Source organism: Triplophysa rosa, linkage group LG4, assembly GCF_024868665.1.
Source record: "Triplophysa rosa linkage group LG4, Trosa_1v2, whole genome shotgun sequence".
Taxonomy (NCBI): Eukaryota; Metazoa; Chordata; class Actinopteri; order Cypriniformes; family Nemacheilidae; genus Triplophysa; species Triplophysa rosa.
Window position 1 is genome coordinate 28,761,643 of NC_079893.1, and position 16,115 is coordinate 28,777,757.

Sequence of the window (16,115 nt, forward strand, 5' to 3'; positions counted from 1 at the left end):
CCACTACAGCCCACTGGGGGGTGGCAGCTCGCAGTTTGGGAAGTTCATTTTTGGAGGTCTTGCTCACTAAAAGCTTGAGTTCTGCTCAAGGTGTCAAATCTGTCTTCTAGGATTTTTTTTCGTGATTTCTGGCTTTTTATACATTCTTTTGCAAACGCATGTGATGATCGTGTGATTGATGTCATTGTGCATTGTTACGTTTTGTTTGCGCTGCTTCTTGCTGGGGCTATTGGAACCGTGTCGTCTCGGCTGCATCTTTATCACCTGTAGTGTATGACCAGATAATTCATCTCTTTAACGTTTGATTTTCTCCAGAACGCTGACAAGCTGTACAAGGGCCACCTGTCGGAGTTCACCCCCCTCTCCTCCCTCCACGCCCCACCCGCGCGGAAACACGAAGAGAGCCAGAACTCCGCCCACCGCAGGTCTGACTCATCCCTTCCCAAAAAACTGATGTGCACCTACTGGGGGGGCAGACGCGACTACTGCACCTTCAGCTCTTTCCTGCAAATAGGAGAAAACCCGAGATTTTCCGGGGCAGCTTACGCCTACAGTGCACCGGGGCCTGAGACCTCCGTGTGACTTCAATAAAAAAAAAAACATTTGGTATAGTCAAGAAGTATAACACAACTATTTACATGATTCGCAAGCCATGTAGACTATTTTTACAACCATCTGGACCTGTTACCAATGCTTTGTCTAAAGCATGGAAACGCTCACTTGAGAGCTAGCAATGCCGCGTGTTAATTCGCGGACTAGAGGAAGGCCAACCAGAAGCGTGCGGCGTACTGTGCTAAGCAGCCTCGTGACCTCTTTACCTTGTTTTCTTGATGTGTGTTGAAACGTTTGAGTGTGTACCCTTTGCACTGTGGCTTGTGTGTGTTTGCCCGTCCCACTTAATCCTTCATGTGAGAGATTACAGTACGGGGCCCAGTAGCATAACGCTTCCCCTCTCCAACACTCCATCATAAAATATAAATGTGTGGATGACAGTTAAAATGGCCTTGGATGCTCTCAAAACTGACCGTCCTGTTTGTTTCTTGTCTTTGTTGTCTCCCCTCCCCTTTCTCTGCTTCTTTTTTCTCGTCCAACTTTTTTTATAGAACAAACTGGTTTTGCGCAAACCTGTTGTTGAGGAACGCACCGTAGGCTACGGTTATCACTTCGTAAGTGGCCAAACCCGGCCCTTTCCTTCGCTACGCTGTCCTAGACGTAGACGTGAGCCTTTGTTGGAACCATTGCGTAACTGGACTGTCGTTACGGTTTGCCCTTTAACTTTACGAATTATGTGACATCACTCACCTGTTCCAACGTTGTCATGACAACCAGTTACTATACAGTACGTGTTTGCTGCTTGATGTTCTGCTTTACAATTGTACTCTCCCCCCCCAATCGAATATCGCTTTAGTTTTTAGTATAGAACGAGAAACGCGATGCAAGATAGCAAAGCGTGACTGTTCTGCCTTAATGCTGCTTGATGCCTCCCATCCTGTACGTCACAATTTGGAACCAAAGGTGAAATACGGAGTATAATAATGTGCGCTTGTTGCCTTACGCTTCGAGAAATGTAGAAAACGTGTCTGGCATTAGTAGACGAATCCCACCACACTGCCTTAAGTTGACGTCGCACCAGCGGAGAATGAAAAGGGTTAAATGTTCAACAGCGTTCAACAGCGTTCAACATCTTCCAGTGCCAGCAGCGCAGCGCAGCCCAGGGCTCCGGACGAATTCGCTGACAAAGTTGTCGGACGATGATGTTTTTAAATTCATTGCCTTTGTGTGCCCAATAAAATCTGTATGTGTGTATTTTCATGATTGTACCGTCCTATTTGACTGTTGTCAAAGCATGTTGCCTGTATTCTCGTTGGAGCCCTGCGCTGAGTTGTTAGTATGGTATCTTTCAGCGCATTATTAATTCATCATCATCTGATGAAGTCCGATGCGATTAGCCCGATTAGCCCCGTGCTACAACTCATTAAACTAACAGCCTCGGCAAGGTCAGCATCACAGATGGCCTGTCTGTACTATCCCCAGCACGTTGTTTTGGAGAAATGTCTCATTTCTAGCGTGCGGGATGCAGGATTTGATCTTAGTGCCTCACGACCCGATGACTTGAATATGATTTTCATTTCATACACAGAATCTTTGATTCAGTTCCATTTGTCCTGTAAATTCACGTTCGCATTCGATTCGAATTGAATTCAAATCCAAAACTGTTCGCTGTTGCGTTGTAATACTGACATGGACCTAAATCAAACAAAACAAAAAAAACACTCAGGAGTTTGTCTGCTTGACTCTATCGCTGCTGTCCTTCACATTCCATGCATGTTTTTTCTCTCCGTCTCTCTTTTTTTGCTTTCCCGGAGCCGTTCATTTCATCTTCATCTCCTCCACTCAATCCATCATTCGGTTCTCACGTGGCCAGTCGTCCTTTTCAATGTTTTAATCATCATCCATGGCAGAGTCGCAATGAAAAAGAGAGAGAGGAGGCTTGTGATGTCAAAGACTATCAGAACCGCTGTTTTGATAGGTACTCCAAGCGTGAGCAGGTGCCTTCCGGTGCTTCGTAACCTCAGCGTATGCGTTCAGAATTCTGGGACGCTCCAGCATACGCATATGTGTTAAAGGATGACGTAATGGGTGTAGTTACTGTACTTTGATCAGGGGTGGAAGTGTAATTTACGATGTCATGTTCATATACTGTATGTAGTCAGAACAATACAGAATGTCCTTTTACTACTCGTTTTATCGAAATTGTATCGATGAGTATATTGATGTTAAGGTTTACAAAGGCAGAGTGGACGAACGAACAACAAGATGAACATTTCGACTAAACAACTTCATTTCTGGTCCAAACGTGTATTACTCATTGAATGTACAAAGATCACTGTTTGATTAGTTACTCTGGTCTGAAATGTGCATGTCCTGTGATGTTGTAGTAATGGACCAACCACTGAGCTTTATCAAGCCTTGACTTACGTCATATTAGCTGTGTCGTAATTCGAAGGCTGCGCCCTCCGGAGGTCGCATGGACCGTGTATATCACCGGGGTTGTCTCATTTCAGTTAAAAAACATTATCAAATTAAAATTGATTTATATTAAGACGTTAGCAAGTTCCATTCTTACCTTGAAATGCAACGGTTGCTTTGTTAACTCGATGATGTAAATGTGCCCGACAAATGCGACCTTCAGAGGTCGCATCCTTCGAATTGAGACGCACAGCTATAGGCCCTTTTCACAATGACGTCACTTAACTTCTGCCTTTTTGCAAAGCAGTGTATCATAACATCCGTCTTGCAACAAACAATAAGAACTTCCGTTTTGCCGTCGCGCTGGAATTTAACAATACGTATTCAACTACTTACCCTAGCACCTTCGCTAACACAAAAAGAAAACAAAACACTTTCCTTCATAATCAAACAGGTACTGTTGAACGAAGAATTTGTATCCTTTCTCTAGCTTTGATTTTGTCGTTAGCGAAAATTTGTCTGCAAGACGTTTGTGACAAGCAGAGCGGGACGAGGGCCGTGAGGCAGCTGCGCGTTGCACCGGTCTCGCATCTCTCTCGTCCCGCTCTGCTTGTCACAACGTTGTACATCATCTAGCCGTATTTGTGGCAGATGTGCAAGGGACTTGGTAAACTCCATTCTGAGGCGCTAGCGGAAGTAACTTCTTCTTCTTGACTTTTACTGGCGGTTGGCAAACCAGCTTATAGGTGCATTACCTCCACCTTATGAACTGGAGCGCTAGCGGAAGTAACGATACACTGCTTCGCGGCGGAACGGAGGATGCGTGACGTCATGTGAAAAGGGCGTATTGTCATTTTTAAAGCACTGTTTTACTGCCCCTTATCATTTTTGTCCAAGTCATATGACGCACAAATAAGATAAAAATGCTAACCAATGCTGGCAAATCTAAAACAAAAATAGAATGTGCTTATATTTAGATTGATTCATGTTATGTTGTTTAGGTAGACTGTGATATAAAAGAGATTGCTCTACTGTATTTATATGTTTGTTTCGCGTTCTACTGTATTCTCCATATTTGTTCGCTATCACTGTAGTTCTGTGGCTTTCTGAATGTAACACAAAGTGAAAAAGGCCTCTTTTGTGCACCGTACGCAGTTAATTCGGGAAGCGACCATTTAAAAACTACCATCGCGGGTGGTTCAAGAACAAATGTCCCCTTCACAAATGTTTCCTTTTATTTCTGAACTATTTGTTTTTGTAACGCAGGAGTCATTTGAACACTGAACGCTGGCTGCCTCATGTGTGCTTTCAGAAACACTATTCTAATCTGTATCTTTAAAGAAAAGGCTGTATGAAATAGGTATTTTGTATATCTTGTGAAAAATGTCTTTTTTGCTACTTTTGTATCTAGACGATGAAGAGAACTATGTACTGTTACAGAATCCGAATGTTACTGTTGAGTTTTTGAACAACCAAATGGGAGAAATTGACTTGAGTAAAGGTGAAGGTTCAAGACAATAGCTTTAAGTGTTTGTTATTTGTCTGGCTGATATGAAATATGTTTTTGAGACGACGTGCATGGTCATTGCTCATACGGACACTGGAAAGACATGAAATAGTCTTTGTTTTAAATTAACTAGATGCTATAACTGAAGGCTTTATGACCACTAGCGGAGCTTTAATCTGTGCCAGCCTGTTTAGATTAACACATTGTCTGTTGCTTTTCGTTGTTTCATCTGCACAAAGCGTGAAATTGCTCATAAACTTATTATATATATATAAATATATGTATACTATATGTAATATTCATGTACAGTTTGGGCTTCTTTTGTATAAAGTTTTTAAAAGGTTGATATCTGTAGATATGTGGATTTTCGCCTGTTTTTTGGTAGCTATTAACAGCAACAAACAGTACATTTGCTTGTAATAAAGAAAGACATGAACATGTTTTAGAAAGCCTAGCGCCTTTTGCCACTTTCCTTGTGACGTAGATATGACCAACACACTAGAGGAACTTCATTTTGCTAATCATGTGAAACATTAGTAAAAGTCATTGATTCTGATTTACTGTTAAATAATTGTGGAAATGTATTCCCACTTTCCGTGTAATTCTATTTTATGACCAGAAGGTGGCAGCAAACTTTAACATTTCAGCAACAATTAAACTCAACCACCACCTTATGTAGGCCTATTTAACCATTTTCTGATTAAACAATAGTTAGTAATTAAAAAGTAGATCCATTTTGGAAATTGGCACAGACCAAATGTTTGTTATGGTACAACAACAACTTTTTGTATGTTTGTGTTTAATGCATATATGTAAATGCATATGTAATTAAAATGTAAATACAGTTTCTACTTTTCCACCTCCAAACATTTCACTTACTTTCAAAGAAGAAAATTGACCAAGTTTGTTTGCCATCAACTTAGGCTTGTGTGTGTTAAAGGGATAGTTCACCCCAAAATAAAAACAATGTCATCATTTACTCGCATTCGACTTCCAAATCTATATAAATGTATTTGTTCTGATGAAAACCAAAGAGTTATTGGACACCATTGACTACCACAGGAAGAATTACTTTATACTTTTTTTGTTCTGTTGAACACAAAAGAAGATATTTTGAAGAATGTAGGACAGCAAACAGTTCTGAGGCACTTTTAACTACCATTGTATTTTTATTACTATGGTGGTCAATGGGGTCCAATAACTGTTTGGTTACAAGCATTCTTCCACATTTCTTTCTCTGTGTTCAACCAAATAAAAATAAAATTCAAATAAAACTACTATAAATAAAAAATAATCATTTTAACAAGAGTTTATTGTATTTTAAAGCACATATATTATATTGGAAAGTAGTAACTGATTTATATTTAGTGTCTAAAGAGGTATTGAACTGAGGTTGCTGTTACCATAGAAACAGTTGTAATAATTATAACATATGAAGAGTTAATTTGCAAAAACATGTTTTTATTGTGCATTCCAAGTAATATCAATCAAACTGCAGTTGGGTTGTTTTGATTAAGTAATAATAACTTATTTAGCACAGTAAAACATAATAAAAAAAAGATTTTTGAACATTTTTAAAAGACGGACACGTTTTGATGGTTATTTATATCTTACAACTATCTTGACACAGTTTGTTTTAAGTACACTAGTTAGTGGAATGTGAGGTCATAAGGTTTTAATAAGATTCCCTCATGAAGTCACAGTTACTAAACCCAATTAGGTTCACAATGATATTTTAATTTAAACCTTTAATAAGGTCATAATGACTGAATGTTCATGATGTTGTCATAATTTTGAAATATTTGCAATATATTAGAAATGATTGATCGGAAGGAATAGGTGTTATTGGCTATTGTTTATGATTGTTGTTGGTCATTACATCATACTGCTGTGAGGTTTTTTTCAGTTCTCTTGTCATACAACATATGATACAGGTAAGTCTCAAAATATAATATAATCACTGACAATTAAATTTAATTAAAATGTATAAGCATTAATAAGTCCAGTGGCACAGCCAGATTTTAAGATTATCTCACCATATCATTATTTAAAATGTTTAATGGTGGGTACGTTTGTGTTGTTGTGTGCGTGTGTGTGTGTGCTCGTTGACTTGTGAAATCTCTATTAGATCTGAAATTGCTGTTATTTGCAGAGATATTTTATGAGTCATTTAACTTTTTGGTCTCTCTCTCTCTATGGCAGGGCACAAGAGTTACTTTTTATTGACCATAGTGCCCCCTCGAAATTGCAGTCTGTAGGAATTTTCTAAATGCAATGGCATTCATCCTTGTTGGTGATATAAATGGCAAGGTTTTTTTGCAGAAAATATCCCACAAACACTCACATCAAGTACCAAATAACAGTGAAAGTATTACTACTCCATAAACATCCAATCGTGAATTCACACACAAATGCAGAATAAGGGGGCCTTGGTAAAGTTCTCCATTAAGAGTCATTAAATTCAAAGGCTTCTTATCTATTTAAAATTGTCAGGTTATATACAGCCGGCACATTCTACAGACCCCTATTCACCTCTACATCTACTTGGCAGAACACGTGTCAAACGACAGAGAAGATTCTGACCTTGCCTTCACAGTCGTAACCTCGCCAGTGCCTCAAACACTGACCCTTAGCAATGAATGCAGATTTGAGCAAAGCAAAAGAGAGAGAAAGAGAAAGAGAAAAGCGAGCGAGTGAGTTGACATACCGTCCCCTTTTAACCATGTGTTAAAAGAAAACAAATTGCACTGAAATTTCTTTTGATGGTGTTTTGGTTCAGAAGTGCACTGATGGAGATGAGTCGCTATATGTTTATGAAATAAAACAACTGTATGATCTACAGTAACAACTAATTTTGTCATCTGGTCATGTGTGCATTGATCTAATGCCTGAGTGTAATCCTCTGATGAAGAGAACAGGGAAAGACATGCATGTTTTATAACAAACGATATCAGGAGATTATACAGACCTTCAAAAGAGAGGATGGATAGGGTCGAAAGGCGTTTTGATTTGAAAGCCATGATTTGCATGAAGAGACATTAGAAGATTGAAAATCAAAAGAAGAATATGCGTTATATATTATTTTGATCATATTAAGGACGGAGTCAAAACACGTAAGTGGCTTTAAAGGCCAATATAGAAAATTAAATCCAGTACTGAGGATTTTACAAATTCAAGTGAACGGGTTTCTCTGCTGCTGGACAAACAGGCTCTTGCATTGCCAGAGGAGGGCGCTGTTCTATTGACAGACTGAACGTTTCGCCTTTTCCAATATTGTATATGTAAATGTGTATAACATTTGTTGAAGATTTGTTTTGTCTGTTTCATTATTTTGGCGGTAATGGGTTAAATGTATAAAATGTTTTGTTAAAGATTGAAAAAAGTTTATAAATAAAGTTTAAAAATGCACAATAACAATCTGGGTTTTATCTTTAAGATAACTATCCAACAACCATGCCTGAAAATAGACCTAAAACAAAATGTTTCATAATTAGGCCTATACATAATTGTCCATGCTGATGACAGTAGACATGCCCTTACGATTTATTTATTCTTTTTTTTGCGGTGAGACTACAGTAAAATTCTGGTTATTATGGTTTTACTAGCTACCCTAATATATAATTTAAAACATTATGTTTGTAATAAAGCCTTGGCAGTTGTTTTGTAAGGGCATTTCCTCCTTTTTAAAAATGGATTATCACTTAAAATATTCAAATGTTATTTATTAATCAGTTAAAATTAAATTAAAAAGTGGCATGTTGTTTTTTAACCAAATAACCATTTTTAATTCATAAATATGTGTATTTCTCCTCGTGTTTGTTGTGAGTGTGAACCTGTCCTCTAATTAGCCCATACTTCTAAAAACAAAATCCTTTCGAAATGTCGCACCTTCGTTTTCACGCATGTAAACACAATACGAGTTAAACAACTTCCAATTGTAATACATTAATAGAGATTATTCGTACAAGTAATTACCATCACCGATAATAAACACTAGAACAATGTGGTAATCAGGGAGCAGCTACACGCGGTGCTGCGCAATGCGCGCTCTCACCAGGCCCGCTGGGCCGTGCGCGGCCGTGGAAACGAGGGCGCGCCTAATTAGACGGTGAAATCCTTCACCCATCGGGCGCTCGAGCGAGACATTGTACGGTGTCGCTTTTCTTCCCGCCGGTCTTTCAACACGGGGCGAGATTGGCGCTGGCCCCAGGGTTTGTGGGAAACGGCAGAGCCCTTTGACGTAAGCCCTCCTCAGGTCGACGTTATTACACGGCCAATTAAGTGCGTTCAACGGGCTCGAACCTGAGCAAAACAGCGGGGTCGATTGTTTTCCACACCCCCACCTTTGCTAACCTCCTTGCTTTCAGTCATTAAAACCAACCAATTCGCTCAACTAAAATATGAAGTATGCATGTGCCCAAGGCGTCGAATAAAGGTTTCGATTACAATCAAGCCCGAGGCAAACAGACTAAAACAGGTGACTTGTTGGTTTTGGAGGAAAAACAAACACAAGATCGAGGCAGCTGTGGTTCCTGGACGCTCAGCTGCAGTGCCGCACAAAGAAACAGGTGATGGTGACTGGAACGCGCTCTCTCAGTAAAATCTGCACCTGGCGTGGTGGTCTTGGCAACGTCGGACGACCTCCAGCAGATGTTCGTGCCTCTTTTGTCGGGACAGAACTGCCACGGGAGTCGCTCGTTCTACAGAACGCTAATGAAAAGATGACTAGCACACTTCTAGAGTGGGCGAGAGGCCTCTGAGAGCGCGGATGGCTAATTGGGGAGGATTAGACATTTGAATGACCAGGTGCCCTGGGTCCCGTCTGAAAGTGTGTCAACTCTCCCAGAAAATCTCTAAAAATCGCCCATTAAAATATAGGTTTCATGTCAGACTGGGGTTTCATGAAGAACCTTTAACGTCCAAGAAACCTTTCTCTACAGACCCGTTTGTTTTTACTATATGACGTCACTGTAAAGAAGCATTTATTGGTGAGATTTTTATATTTAGCCTACTCTCCCCGAGCTTATTGACAGCTTGTCAAAACGCGCATCTTTCTCAAAAAAGACGGCGGTGAACGCAATCCAGGCAAACTCAACGCCGGGTTTTTTACCGCGAGCGCACAAAATAGGTGACGGGCGAAGCGCCGTCCAAGGCTGAGTTGGCTTTTTATATGAAAGGTACCATCTCACACACACATTTCTAACACACACTGTAAATCTTTACTGTAATTTCGCAGCAGGATTGCCAGTAATTTACTGTAGATTTAATGTACAATTTTGTTTTATGCATAAACTTAGCCTACCTAGTTTATATATTTTTCTTTCATAAAACAAGACTAAATATCTTGGGTCACTTTTCTTGTTATGTAAATATCATAATTTAAGAAGTTTTAAATATTTTTACAGAAAACAAGAGAAAATGCTAAGGAAGAATGTCATTTTTTGCCGTGTTGCTGTGCTAATGCCAGTCTCTTCTTGCTCACAAGTGTTTTAATTTTGATTAAAGTAATGGAAAACAGTACTAATTGGAAAGTATATTAAGTAGTAGTTAAATCCACAGTAAGTTACTGGCAAACCTGCTGCAAAAACTACAGCAAAGTTTTACAGTGCAACATACATAAAGATGTGCTTCGTATGCGCGCATTGACCCAATCAACGTCGTAACATTCGGAGCGGGGGCACACGGCCTTGAGCGGCATTCAGGCCGTGCGCTATCCACCGAGTTTGCTGTTCAGAGGCGAACTCAATTCATCAACACGACATTCAGAACTGATGTATTTGAGCTTTGCTGACGGAGGTCACCCATAGGCCAAAGTCATTAGGACACAAACACTTTTTTTCATGGAGGACTTCATTGATGCGATCCTGTACCACATAATAAAGACAGAACTTTTTTTGAAGGACCTGAGGTGGTCTGTATGGCGGTCCAGCACGACTTGTAAAAAGCATGCATTTCAGCATCACGGAGAGGTTTATATCGGATATTTCATCTTTTAGTTCTGTTGAACAAACATGGATTCTTAATGTTGATGTGTTTGTACAGTATGTGTGCGTGTGGCGAATCTTTCTGGTTGTAGTAGACAACATAGACTTGATCAAGCTTCGCTCGGTCACCTGATATGAGATGAAAGTTGCTCTTTGGCTGCATGACAGAAAGGGACACTCAGGAGTGATGGGTATTGTGAATAAACAGAAAAATACACCAAAAAATGAAATGCTTTTACGGTGGGAGTCACACACACACAAACACAAAAATCTGGTTATTGGGTATCCTAAACATGTGAAAGGAGGATTTATAGAGAGTGCTTTGATTTACAGCATATATAGTGTCTGTACACCAACCAGGCCAGATTATTGAGATTATTGTCCATGTTGTTGTTTGTTCCAACAGTTTCTAAATCTAAAAACAGCCGTGCTAATAGACAAAACATTTTAATATGTTTAAAGTGTGTTTTAAGGTTATACTAATATTGTGTAAATCAATCTCATTTGATAAATTGTATTATGTGAATATCAGCATTTAAAGCGATAGTTGTCGTAATTTTTTACCCTCATGTTGTTTAAAACCTGTTTATGACTGTGGAATGCAAAATAAGGTATTTTAATGTTTTTTTATGGTAGTCGTTTTAAAAACTATACAATCGAAGTCAATGGGGTCAGTGTTGTTTGGTAACCAGTATTGTTCAAAGTATCTTTTTTTTGCTGGACAAAAAAGTCATACGGGTTTGGAATGACATGAGGATGAATAAATAATGTTAAAAAATCTCTTTAAAGTGGCCACTCTTCTTTTTTAGATATCGGATATTGAGAACCATTGGTTTTTAGTGTAACTAGTAACTTTACCAAAGTTTATGTATATCATTTTATTAATTATTTACTATGAAACATTTTGTAATTTGCATGTTTTGCTACAGATGTGACCTTGTTGAGTGTTGGGAGTGAATGGGAGTCTGACTGCGACCCGTTGTATTAGCACCTATGGCGTATCAGTGTTGTGCCCATGCTGCTTGCTAATGGCCTAATCCATATCACATTACAAACTGGATGATGAAGTGCTGTCTCACAGTAGGATTATCATGGGATTATTATGGGATCAGTTGTATCTCTGATCTTCCGAAGACTCTCTCTTCAAGTACCGTCCCTGAGCTACATCATATCACATCAGATATACACTCAAAAGACTGAGAAGACTTCAATCAGATGCTCGGCAACCTGCGGACAGATCATTTCCATTGCTGCTGTAATTGGGTATTAATAATACATGATGTCAACATTTGAAATCATTAGGTTTTGACTGATGATTTGGAACGATGTACAGTACTCAACCGTGCACGCTTCACGATTAGCGACTTAATAAAGATGTGCATCAATAAAAAAAAGCAGCTGAGCATTTGAAATACGTCAGAGCCGTCAACGCAGGCAGGATTGTAAAACGCAAACGCTTTGACTTTTTCATTATTGCCCCCTGAGAGGTTTTATCGTTTCCATCAGAGGCAGGTTAACGTGAGACGGTTGATGTTTGACTTCAGTTAACGCTGAAGGACGCCTGGTGCCGCGCAGATCCATAGATCCCAAACCAACCGGAACGTGATCCCTGCAACCCTCCCACTCTCATGTTGGATTGGTTTACAGATGATTGACATCTCCTGGCTGCCTCCCAAGATCTAAGGAGCTGTGGGATGCTTGGGCTACAGCATCCCAAATGAATGACCTGTATCCACAAGGTATTTTGGATTCCTGAATTTTAGTGTCTGTTTTTTAGGAATGCTTGGTGCTTATCTGAAATATAAGAAGTTAGTAATAACTGGGTTTAATGTTCTATTGTGAAGTAACTTTCTAATTATAACCAGCCTGCTATAGTAGCACCTGTCGGTTTCTGTCCTCTCAGCCGATTGGCTAACAGGAAAAGATAAGCAAGCTTTACAAAAAGCTTTAAAGTACAGTGTTACGATGCATTATAAAATCGTAATCCGTAGATGAAGACGTTAAATGTTGCTGTTGCTCTCTCTTGCTGAGGATTATGATAAAGGCTTTCGTTGGTACCCCATATCTTAAAGGGATAGTTCACCCTCAAGGGATAGTTCATCTATTTTTACTCACCCTTGTGTCATTTCAAACTCGTATGACTTTTTTACTCTGCAGAACACAAAAGACGGTATTTTAAAGAATGTTGGTAACCAAACAACACTAACCCCCAATGACTTCTATTGTATGGACACAAAACCACTGAGACATTTCTCAAAATATCTTCTTTTGTGTTCCACAGAAGAAATAATCATATACAGGTTTTGAACGAAATAAGTGTGAATAAATGATGACAATTTTATCTTGGGTTGAACTATCCCTTTAAATGTTACGTGCGGTTTGAACAGCAAACCTTGTTTGGATTTATAAGAGTGTCGTATAAATGTAGGCTATATTATGTATAAAATACAAATACACTGTATATTTTTAACATATTCACTTACAGACAACATGAGAACACACACAGAGCCGTGGATATAACATATTTAGGATTATAGATCAAGGGTGTATCCACTCAAAAGGGGGCACTGTTACTGCATTACAGATGAACTGAATTACAAATTAACCTCACTTCTATTCACATTCATGCATCAACATGATTTCTAATAGCAGGTCAATCACTTCAGCAGTTAAAAAATGATTCCAGAGCCATGTGGTACATTTTGGTAAGTAAATGAGGACTGCTGGTCTCATCCTCCTGGTTTTGCTGTCATTTGAATTATGCTGAAATGATGAGAATATTTCATGTGGCACTTGTGCAGGTAGATGTGTCCACATATGTGAAGGACTTCCTGACAGACCGCTGATCTGTGAGAAGAGTCAACAAAAGCAGTCAGCGAGTTCTGTAAGAAATGCATAATGACAAAAACAAGTTTTATACGTTGTGAAGTGTGCAAGTGAAATTATACGTTTTATTGGGGAACGTTGTTGTTGTATAGTCTAACTAACATAACATATCATCGTTGTTGTCTGGTGGAAACCTGGAAACGTTTCACTTTTCAGCTTTTTTTCCGCTTTCCAGGTAGGCTATTTTTGCATTTTACCTTTCACAAATTGTTCTACTGTTTAAATATAACTTAAAGGGATAGTTTACCTAAATTTGAAAATTCTGTCATCGTTCAATCACCCTCAGATTGTTCAAACATCTTTGTTCTGCTAAACACAAAGGAAGATATTTGGAAGAATGTCTCATCCCCCATTGACTCCCATAGTATTTATTTTCCCTTGGCAGTAAATGGGGATGAAATCCGTTTGGTTACTGACATTCTTCCAAATACCTTCCTTTGTGTTTATACAGGCTTGGAACAACATAGGGTGATTTTCATTTTTGGGTGAGCTATCCCTTTAAATGCAATTAAACAGCTTTGGCTGTGACAACATGCCCCGCTGTATACTTTGCAACAAAAAAGTAAGGTATGTTCCCACTCTATAAAATGATGGGTTATTTCAAATCAGCATTGGGTCAAAAAGGGACAAACCCAGCCGTGGGCTTATTTGCTTGATTGTTTTAACCCATTGTTGTGACAAATATTAATACAGAGTTAGTTTAACCCAACAGCTGCGGGTTCATCCTCTTTTGACAAAATAACCCAGCATTTTTAGAGAGTATAAAACTGACTTTTAAACCCACCCTGAGAAATACATACTGGATTAAAAGTGAGACATAACAATTTCTGTATATCAATTAGTCAACAATAATACAACCTGTTCCAGGATGCTTGATACCCCAGAAGCTTCTTTTTGTGTTTTGCAGTTCGGCTTTTCAGAGCTTGTAATGCGTCTGACATAACGCACCTGTATGAAACAAACAAATAAAAAAATAAGGCATTGTTCTACACTTTTACAATGGGCTGTTAAATATACGCATGAAAACCATAGTAAAACAGAGTAAGGAAAGAAAAGAAAGGAGAGTGGCAGAAGTAGCGCAAATGTTCGTTTAAAAAGAGGACACCTTCATTTTTGAGGCAGTCCCCCGGGGCCGCTGCACATCAGCTCCCTGCATATTCCCCTTCATCTGACATTAGACCCAGACTCCCAAAAGCAGCCAGCACCCCGCTGGGTACACTCCATTACATACTGCCTACACACTTTGTCTGTCATACTAAAAGCCAAGCCTGGGGAGCGAGGAGAGGTTAAAAGGTACGAAATGAGCCCAATAGAGCAGGAGGTTTCGGAAGCTGATTGCTCTCATCTGATTGGCTGTGTGGTTGGAGTATCTCACACATCTCGGCGAATGTATACGGCCGGATGTTGCTATAGACTAGGAGGGTCAGGTCATTGTCTTTGCTTTGAACTTGAGTGAGTCCATTAGTTAGTTTCTATTGCTGTAAAGGTAATTGGCTTCCTACCAGGTACTTGAATATAACAAAAGTCCATCGGTGTCTAAATTCTGGATTTTTCTTATGAAATGTCTTATGAAAAGTCCAGCTTTCTCATTAGACTAATGGACGTTTACTTTTTTTTTTAAATCGAACATTTAAACTGACAGGTCTTTGACGAAACGTGTATCACAAATGAGAAAACCTTGTATCTAATGTATAGTGGGGATTATTATTTATGTGACCATCTCTTTCATTTTCTCATGGGTCAACAGGTCTTTTTTTTAAGATGGAGATTAATGTGGTGATAGAGCTCCATCAGCAAGGAAGCGCAATTTCCTCATTTCAGCATTACAGATATAGACAACTACTCTATATTGCATTATTGCCCCTGTGACATATCGCTTATTGCTCCTTAAACTCTTTGTAAGTCGCTTTGGATGAAAGCGTCTGCTAAATGACTAAATGTAAATGTAAATGTACTCAAAAGTTTAGGCTCACGTCACGTGACTGAAATGTTTTTTATGATCTTGAAAACCTTTTGATCTGAAGGCACATGTCTGAATGTTCGAATTTGTACAAACAGGTATATTTTTTTTATTACAAAACAAAACTTTATTTAAAACTTTTTGACATGCACGACTTGGATTGAACAATGAAGAGCCTCTAATGAACTTCTGCTGTTAAAATAGCATCAGAGGGTGAAACCTTAATGCTATTATTTTATTTTTTTAATCGCATTCCAGTAGTATTTGTGTTATTCCATAGTTTTGATGTACTACTATTCTCAAATGTGAAAAATATATGAATGAAAAAGTCAACCTAAACTTTCTGAAAAGTAGTGTTCTTCTCTTAACATCACCTCCTTACCTTAAAGGGTTGTTTTGTTTCAAAGATGTTGACTAAACAAGAGTCATTCTTGATGTTCGGTTTTAAATTGTAGATCAGTAGGATACCAGAAATGTGTGATTTTCTGTGAAGTCAAGGGAAAGCACAAAACCCAGATAGCACAGGTACGTCTGTAAGATGTCTGCTTAAGATCTGCAGATCTGGAAAACATCTGCTGTGTTTTACATCCATTCTAAATCATAAACCTCTTACAGGCATCTTCTAGATGTCTATCTGACTGCAGACATCTCGGAAACTTATTGTAGATGAGCAAACATCAACAAAATATGTCTTGCAGATGTAAAAGACAGATGCATGTATGTTATCAAGGTACAAGCTGTAAAATTTTAATTCAATCCGAATATTCTGAGTTTTAAAGGTTGAAGTGGGAGGGGCAAACAGGAAATA

The 16,115-nt window shown here is 38.9% G+C and overlaps 1 protein-coding gene across 6 annotated transcripts in view; it reads left to right on the forward strand.

Annotated features, from left to right (window-relative positions):
• Positions 1–4,821, forward strand: part of atp11a (ATPase phospholipid transporting 11A) — a 68,443-nt gene extending 63,622 nt beyond the window's left edge. For 3 of the 6 annotated variants that reach the window (XM_057331015.1, XM_057331017.1, XM_057331018.1), the window contains one exon: positions 316–427. Coding sequence is in view for 2 of the 6 variants with exons in the window: in XM_057331012.1 (XP_057186995.1) it covers positions 316–582 (267 nt within the window). In the remaining 4 variants the exon portion in view is untranslated. Of the gene's footprint in view, positions 1–315 lie in introns of all 6 variants that reach the window. The other 3 variants (XM_057331012.1, XM_057331013.1, XM_057331014.1) reach the window with 2 other exon arrangements.
• Positions 4,822–16,115: the final 11,294 nt, after the last annotated feature.